We start from the raw sequence: 8,944 nt of genomic DNA, 5'->3' as shown, positions 1-8,944 counted from the left end.
AATATCTCTTAGCACACTCTGCAATAACACGATTTGAGGTATTCCGTGTGTACTTGAAAAGAAAACCAATTTCAATAGCATACTTGGTCAACTTTTCCCTAAATTCTAACACCCCCCCTTCGAACTTTTGACCCTCGCTCATGCCTTATAAAGCCCTGCCACTCATGAGTGAGATAACTCTTTAGAACCTCTAGCCTATAACACCCCAAGTATTCACTCGCATCAATAATATTGCTTGAACCCACTGACAAACATGAAGAAGCACATGAAACATCATCCAAAGATGTTGTTGCAGAAGTAGAACTACTACTCCCACCACAATAAGGCACCAAAATGGTGCTCCCATTAGAATCCCTCACCAAAATATCAACATAATTCAATTTAAAATCAAACATACACCTAAACATCAGTTTTACATCCATATCACTTGATAACACACAGCTTTTATATCCAGGGAAAGAATACCTCAAGTCGAATGAACCAAGATTCAAATGATTAAAACCCATAGAGACCTCCCTCACAATATCATTAAACGTATGCTTCATATCAAGAACGAACATGATCGTCTCAAACATATACGTGCACCTCGCATAAGGTTCTGCATCCATGGCTAAGTTACTGCAATTACACATTAGAGGAAGAATAATCAGCTTCTATTCGCAATATCAAACAAAAAAGCTACTGGAATCAGATTGAAAGAATACTAGCAGAGGAAAAGAAAGTTACTACCATAGTAAGATAATGACACTATAACAGTTATACAAAGCTACTATATGTAATCAAAAAGGAAAAACGAAGACATGACAAAGATTGGTATTATAATGAAAAATGAAGACAGCAGCGTGCCGCTGCACCGCGAACCTATTAGTCTATCAATCAGCTTCTAGTTTTGATATGAATTAAAAGGCAAGAGGAAAAAACAAAGAATATATAACAAAACAGCAAATGTAGAATTCTTTCATTCTGTTAGTTGCTTTTCTGAACTGTATCAGTAGCATTTACAAACTGCATTAGTAACTTTGACTGTACAAATCAGCTAAAACCTGCATTAGTTAACAGAGATAGCTATGAACAATCAACTTGCACAACAGTTTCATTGTACAATCAACTTTCAACAAAAACACATGATTGATACAATGATGAAATCACAACAGCTACACATGATTTAACAGCTAATTTAACTATAAGCTACGCATGATTTAGGTTTAGCGAAACAAAAATGAAATCACATTGATGAAATTTGAAATACAAATCAAGCTAAACAGATTGCAAAGAGAGAAGGCTAAGATCGAATCAAAACAAAAACGAAATTACAGTGATGAAAATCGAAGTAAAAATCAAGCTAAACAGAGTGAAGAGATATGGAATTAAACCTCAATGATCGATTAGAGACTGTTGCGAACTAGATGGAGAGCTTCATCTTCGTTTGCGAGCTAGAGAGAGAGAGCTTCACGGTTTGCTAGAGAGAGAAAGAGTTTCATCGTGGTAGAGAGAGAGAGACTGAGAGCAACTAAATCTAAAACAGAAATTTAAATAATAGATAGCTGAGGGTAAAATAGGTATAACATAAAAAGAAGCTGATGGTTTTATGCTCTAAAGTGGCCTCATGTGTACAAAACAATTTAGGTGGCCTTATGACTAATATAAGTCTCAAAGTGACACTTCTTTGTAATTTTCTAAAAACATAATCAAATTGCACAGACAGAAAACAAGCATTCATGTGACAGTTCCATGCGTATGCAAATTAACCATTGATGGTGTTGAGTATTTTCCTTTTTCATTAGTAGTGAAAGTGGCAACTACTTTTTTAGTTTTTTTATGTTACTTCTGTTGGGATGGTAGTTTGACTATTAAATGATGAATGCTATTACTAATTGGAGTACTTTTAATAGATTACTTCAGCTTAGGATACACTATGCCACTGATAATGCAAGCAGATCAAATCGTTTTACATGATCCATGAATGATTGTGCACATATTGAAAAGAATATTACAGGGCAGTTCATGATTTTAAGCTTGCTTCAACTTGTCAGTGTAGTTAGTTAAGTATGCCAGATCTTACGGTTGTGGGGTTTTTTTTTGTTGATAAATTGACTCCAGATAACCTTAGCATATGGACAAAAGTTTTTACTGTTTCTGTTTCATCGTGATCGCTAACTAGGGAGTTCAAGTGCATGGTTGGTTGAAATTTTTTGAATTGAGATAAGTTGGTTTTCACATATAGGATGCAATTGCCACGGGAAAGAACATATACATGTAGTTTAGGCACTTCATATTAAGCACCTTTTTTTGAGAGAGAAGGCACTTTATATTAAGCACTTGATATAAATTTGATTACACATCAAGTACAGTCTAATCGTAGTGTACTGCAAAATATATGTACTTCCCTATTCCATTTTCAAGAGTCAGTCATTAACGTTGCATAGTTTCGCCAAGATCGCTTTCGCCAGTTTGATTATGAAAGCGTCTTGTGTGTTTCAACACTTGCTGCCTATTTTAGCCACCAGTACTTTAGGCAAACCATTGTACCTACGTCGTTGACCTACATGCTTCAAACTCAATATAATCCTCTCTTTGCATTTGCTTAAATCTTTACCACCGAAGAGTGACGAGAAGACTGTGATCAATAAAGAGTGAAGAGAAGACTGAAACTTTAATACTTCATTGCTTGGACCTACGTCTTTTGGTGTTGGCATTTCGAGCCAGCTCTCTTCAAAAGCGGTTGCAGCTTATATCATGTATGACAATAGTAAAATATTCTTGATTACTAGAGCTACAAGCTGCCATGTTTGAAATTATTAAGTTTGTAACTACAATCAATTTTAATCCTATCCTATTTAGTAATTGAAATTACCGTAATAAACCGTAGCCCGCCAAACGCCGCTTGGAACCGTCTATTACTTGGGCTCTACCCGTGGGCCAACCCGACAACCCAATTATTGCACACGACGTCGTATCCATCAACACCACCGCCATTGCTGTAGGATTTTTCCCAAATAGTCCAGGCACTCAAAAAGCCTCGACTACCCTTCTCTCTCTTCTTCTTCTTCTTCTTCTTCTCTGAAACCCTCCAATTAGGGCTTGGAGCCTTAAACCCTAGGCGCCATTCTCCGACCAAGAAGACGATGCCTGGTCCCACCTTAGAGATGGAGCGAGTAGAGCCACAGTCGCTGAAAAAGCTCACTTCCAAATCCCTCAAGCGAACTCTCGATCTCTTCTCCCCCCTTCATAGTCAATTAGCTCCTCCCGATCCAGAGAGGTACTTCCATTGACTTCTATCCGTAATTTTTCGATAATCTTAGCCTAGTTTTTCGTCGCCAAGGAAATTTATAGGCTAATTTTATGTTTATCTTTTGTTTTGCAGTAAAAAGATTCGCATGAGCCACAAGGTTAGTGAATTTTTGTATTATTTTTTTGCACATTTTGAATCTGTGAAGTGAAACGTTGCATTGCAATAAGAATTTTATTGAATTTATAGATAAGCGTCGAGTATGGAGGAATTGTACCCACTGCTAGTCAGAAACCCCCTCACCCAGCTGATTCTGGTGCTCCGAATCGGGGACCATCGGGGCCTTCCAATGCCCTTGCCCTTCCAGGTATTGTTTGTCGTAATTAAAATTTCGAGGGAATAAGAAACATAGCTTGGACCAACCATGTGAAAATAATGTGTTTTAGACAGTTTAATTACAATGACCTGGTGGAATTTTACAATACTTGATGAAAGAAACAGTTTATTTCTATGATCTTTTAGATTTGAGGACATAGGGAATGTTCAGTGTTGTTTTGTTGAGAGGTTACATCTATATGTATTTTTGACACTGAAACTTGCCATAAAATCTTTGCTTGGATGAATATTTAACTATTCATGTGTGTCTTGTAGACTCTAGAAATATAAAGATGGAAGCAGCTCAAAATGCTTTGGTGGTTGGTCCATCTGCACCAAAGGCACCGTAAGTAGTCTCTTTCTCTCTTGCTTTCCAGTTCTGTTATTTTGCATTATCTTTAGGAAGATTGTAGACCTCCAACGATGTCTCTTGTATTTGTTGTTTAATTGCTATATGCTGCCAATCATTTGCCCTCTTCTCAAATATATTTTCATGTTGTCCTACTATACATCTTTGATCATGTTTTAGATTCTATGGAGGTTTTAATGTTGCTTGAGCTTATGGCTTTTATTCTGATTTCTAACTCAACACACATTTGATTACGTAGTGACATGTGATTTGTGCTTGTTTATTGCCAGGAATAATATTGGAATTTCGGGTAAAGGCACTTTAGTGGTTTCTGCTCCAGGATCATATGAAAGGTTTGAGCTTTGTCCTTCTCTGAAATTGTTGATGCCTTTATAGTATCCAAGTTAATCTGGTGATTACTTTCTTTTACATTATTTTTCATTCCAGACTGCAATTCATGTGTAATAGCTTTGAACACTTGGGATAAGTAGCGTATTATGCGTTTCTTGGCTGTGCTATAGTTAACAGAAATATAAAACTGCAGTGTTAAGTAAATCGTAGGAATTTTTACAAAGACAAAATTATTCAGAGTTGGATGTACTTGAAGAGTAAAATATTTGTTACTACGTAATATTGATACTTTAATATCAATCTGCTTAGAATGGTTTCAGTCCCTTTGGGTCAAATACCTTTTCAGGTTCAGTTTTAGGCATGTTTTGTCATGAAGGGTTAGACTTATAGTAGTTGGCACTAAGTTATATGCTTCCAAGGTGTTGTAAGATTGAAGTTTCTATTATTTTCTTGCTGAGATATTATAGGGCAGTAGAAATTCTAAACGTTATAAGGTGCATGATGCTTTATACTATCTTCTTGCATTTTCTCTAATTATGATGTTACAACTATGAAAATAATTTCATTTGTCGCTATAACTGTTAATTTTCTATTTTATAGGAACCCATCAACATCAGCTATAATGGAAAGAATTTCCAGTAGATGGCCACGTCCTGAGTGGCATGCTCCCTGGAAGATTTACAGGGTAAGAATTTTGCAGTTGTTTAGTTGGAGAAGGGAAACCAGTGGGACTTTTATGTCTGGGTAATATCTAATTTCTTATTGGATGGACATGATCAGGGACCAAAAGTAAATTTCATGTTATAACAGTTCCCACCTCTGTTGTTTTTGGTCCTTGGTTAGTTTTCATTTTGTTGTCCTTTGAATGGCTGTTTTTTGTCTAACAAGTTGATAAGACTGACCTGGACTGTGCACCTCTTTGTTGGATGAATATGAGTTGCATTCACTTGTACAGCATCGTGAAATTGTTCCTTTTCGTTGTGTAGGTCATCAGCGGCCACTTGGGATGGGTACGCTCTATTGCTTTTGATCCAAGTAATAAGTGGTTTTGTACAGGCTCTGCAGATCGTACAATAAAGGTATTGAAATTTATGCTTGTTCATCCAAGTTGGTTTATCTGAGTTGCATTATGTGTTGATCACATGTTAATTCTTCCATAAAGCAACTCATAAAGAGGGCTGACCCCTCTCTAGGACTTTTTGTAAGATCACTTGCCCTTTTTTTGTTTGTTGTTGCCCTTTTCCTTTTTCTTTTTTTATCTCCTCCATTTAATTTTTTTTTTGTTGGTCTTTTGTTGTTATGCAAGTGGATGAGGTAGAGATTAAAATGTTTCAGTAAGATTGAAGCCATTAGTTTTATTTTTATTATTTATTCTTTGCCCTTTCATGGAAATCTCATGACATTTGCTTTATTTTATATCTTTTTGAGTATGTTTGTTCTGATTTTGTTGACAGATATGGGATGTAGGAACCGGAACACTACAGCTTACACTGACAGGACATATTGAGCAAATACGAGGTTAGTTTCTCTTGAATTGTTGCTGGTGACATAGTGCGATTTTGGTCAACTCTAATTATGTTGTAACAATAAGGGCTTTGGTGTTTGCAGGCCTTGCTGTTAGCAGCAGGCATACCTATATGTTCTCTGCTGGTGATGATAAACAAGTCAAATGCTGGGACCTTGAGCAGAACAAGGTAGGAATTTCTATTAAACTAACTTTTTATGAGCTTAATATGTGTTCTTTAAATAATGCTGGTTATTACAACATATAATTTTTGCAGGTTATCCGTTCATACCATGGTCATCTAAGTGGTGTTTACTGCTTGGCTATTCATCCCACTCTCGATATATTACTAACTGGGGGTCGTGATTCAGTATGCCGGGTATGTATCAGTTCAATATAGATCATGACCTAACATAGTGAAGGAAAGCCAGAGTGAAATTATTACTGTAATTTGTATCAAGAGTGATAATATCTTTGCTTTGATGTAATAATATTTTCAGGTCTGGGATATTCGTAGCAAGATGCAAGCTCATGCATTGTCCGGGCATGATAACACGGTTTGCTCGGTTTTCACTCGGCCAACGGTATGAAGATCCTTTTTGTCCTTCATTCTTTTTTCATTCCTATACATATTCTGATTGTAGTGAGAGTATGCATATGGCCGTAAGTTTATACAATTCAATTTTACTTTTCCTAATGTTATCTGACTGAGTTGGATCTGTTTTTCTTTCGTTTTGGGCTTTCTGTAACCTTATTTGCACCCTGATTACATAATGTTTACGTTTTGTGTTCTTCAGTTTACATTATTCTATATGGATTTTGATCCCTGCAATCCTTGGATCTTATTCGTTTCCTATAGCACGTCTGATATATAAGTAGCAGAGAATAGAATTTAATGTAACTCTAAATTTCTATTTTCATGCTGGACGTACAAATAGGGATAAAAGCCTTTTCTTTGTCAGTTATATATTTCTAGGTGCACTTTTTTCTTCATAAATACACTGTTTCTTATACTTTATTATCTGATATTTCCAGGATCCACAAGTTGTTACTGGCTCTCACGACTCAACCATCAAGTTCTGGGACCTTCGATATGGTAATCTTGTTCTGTCATTTACTTGAGCAGTCAAGCTCATTTTAGTTTGGTTTTGTTTCTTTCTAACTAAATCTAAGCATCACTTTATATTCCTGCAGGAAAAACGATGTCAACCATCACACACCATAAGAAATCTGTACGTGCAATTGCGCAACATCCTAAAGAGTATGTGCTAGTACATGTGCACTTTTTTACATCATGGAATGACTTATTCTGCCAGTGTCTGCCCTCTTAAATTGCATGCTTTGCTATTGTTTCTAAATGTGTTCTGTTCTCTAGGCATGCTTTTGCATCAGCATCAGCCGATAACATTAAGAAATTCAGCCTTCCAAGAGGGGAATTTTTACACAACATGCTGTGAGTATTTGCCTAACATCTTTACATATAGTAAATTTTATGTGAACTGAATTAGTTGTCTAGTGATTTTCATTATTGTTAATAATTGTTAAATTTATTTGATGCTTTGAGCAGCTCTCAGCAGAAAACCATAATTAATGCGATGGCTATCAATGAGGAGGGAGTTATGGCTACTGGAGGTATGGGTTATTTTTATTATTAGCTGCTAGTACAATAAGGATGATAGTAGTTGTTTCTTCTTTTCATAAAACCTGGTAATTCTAATTGTTTGCTGGTTGTTTTATTTAAGGTGACAATGGGAGCTTGTGGTTTTGGGATTGGAAGAGTGGTCACAATTTTCAGCAATCACAAACAATCGTACAGCCTGGTATATTTGTTGTTGTGTTTTGTCTATATGTATTTTTCTTTTCCATTATTTTTGGGGTTTGGCTGTAGCAAGAAGGTAGCTAACACCTAGAAATGTTTTATTACAGGTTCACTGGATAGTGAAGCTGGTATATATGCACTTTCCTATGATGTTACTGGTACAAGGCTTGTTAGTTGTGAAGCTGACAAGACGATCAAAATGTGGAAACAAGATGAAAATGCCACTCCAGAAACTCATCCTATCAATTTCAAGCCCCCTAAAGATATCAGACGGTTCTAGTGGTTCTAGCATCAATCCTCTGCTGTTGCTCTGCTTGGTTATTGTAATGAACTGCACCAACCTTCAGATCTCTGACCTTGAGAGGCTAGTAAGAATCGACAACCACCAAGACAAAAGGAGGCCCAGTAGCCATTGCTTCTTTTTTATGCCCTGTAATATTGCTTCGTGGTTCTAATCAAAATTGATATTCCTGGCTACGAGATAGAAATTTTTGTTGTATTATGTTCATAAAGTTGAATGTATTTCAAAGAATTGGCTGAATTTGGATTTGGAATGAATTTGTGAAGCACTAGAAATTTATTGTTTATAGGAACTCGGTTTTGGCTCAACTCTTTGAACTTGGAAGAGTATCCTTTCATCCTTTGTGTTTGTGAAAGCAAAGGGAAAAGGCAAAAAAAAAAAGAGTAAAATTTTGAGAAAATTACACAGTAGCACCTGACCAAATATATAAACATAGAAAACCCACCTTCAATTTATTTTATACAAATAAGGACACAAGCTCAGGTCCAAAACCAAATATAAATGGGCCTGGCTGCGAATTATGTTACAAAATGACTAAAATGTTCAGTTTTTATTAAAATTTACGCTTATGCCACTGCCACAATCCAACGACCTAAACCTGAAATCCCAAAACACAAAACGCAAAAAAGCCCAAACGTGAATTTCTCTCCAGCGACGGATCTGGCTTGAAGCAGTAGCACTGCAAAATCTTCAGTAGCACTCAGCTTGATTCCGGAATCGACCTGCGCCACTGACTCCAATCTGAATCGCGCCGGCGGCGACGATGCGCTCACCATTCACGAAGACGACGGCGACGGATCTAGCTTGAATCTCCGAAGCAGTAGCACTGCAAAAAAAATCTCCAGTAGCACTCAAATTGATTCCGGAATCGACCTTCGCCTCTTATTCTAAAATTGCAGAGTGTAATTCTGTGAGAGAGAGAGAGAGGATCGTCAGAAACAGAAGAAAAAGGTAGAATTTTTCGAAACTCTCAAAACCTTAGTTTTTTTTTTCTTTTTCTTTTTGGCTCTGGAATT

The 8,944-nt window shown here is 36.5% G+C and overlaps 1 protein-coding gene across 1 annotated transcript; it reads left to right on the top strand.

Annotated features, from left to right (window-relative positions):
* The first annotated feature begins 2,988 nt into the window (after nt 1–2,988).
* LOC133708810 (protein pleiotropic regulatory locus 1) lies at nt 2,989–8,236 on the top strand. The gene is made up of 17 exons (XM_062134338.1): nt 2,989–3,259; nt 3,365–3,389; nt 3,479–3,596; nt 3,881–3,950; nt 4,244–4,306; nt 4,905–4,989; nt 5,291–5,383; nt 5,759–5,822; nt 5,913–5,998; nt 6,086–6,187; nt 6,309–6,392; nt 6,844–6,904; nt 7,003–7,069; nt 7,184–7,261; nt 7,376–7,440; nt 7,551–7,628; nt 7,735–8,236. The coding sequence occupies exons 1-17, from the start codon at nt 3,126–3,128 to the stop codon at nt 7,905–7,907; spliced, it is 1,446 nt and encodes a 481-aa protein (XP_061990322.1). The 5' UTR covers nt 2,989–3,125; the 3' UTR covers nt 7,908–8,236.
* The last annotated feature ends 708 nt before the right edge of the window (nt 8,237–8,944 follow it).

This window comes from Rosa rugosa, chromosome 5, assembly GCF_958449725.1.
Source record: "Rosa rugosa chromosome 5, drRosRugo1.1, whole genome shotgun sequence".
In the NCBI taxonomy this organism is placed as follows: Eukaryota; Viridiplantae; Streptophyta; class Magnoliopsida; order Rosales; family Rosaceae; genus Rosa; species Rosa rugosa.
This window is presented reverse-complemented; position numbering and strand designations above follow the sequence as displayed.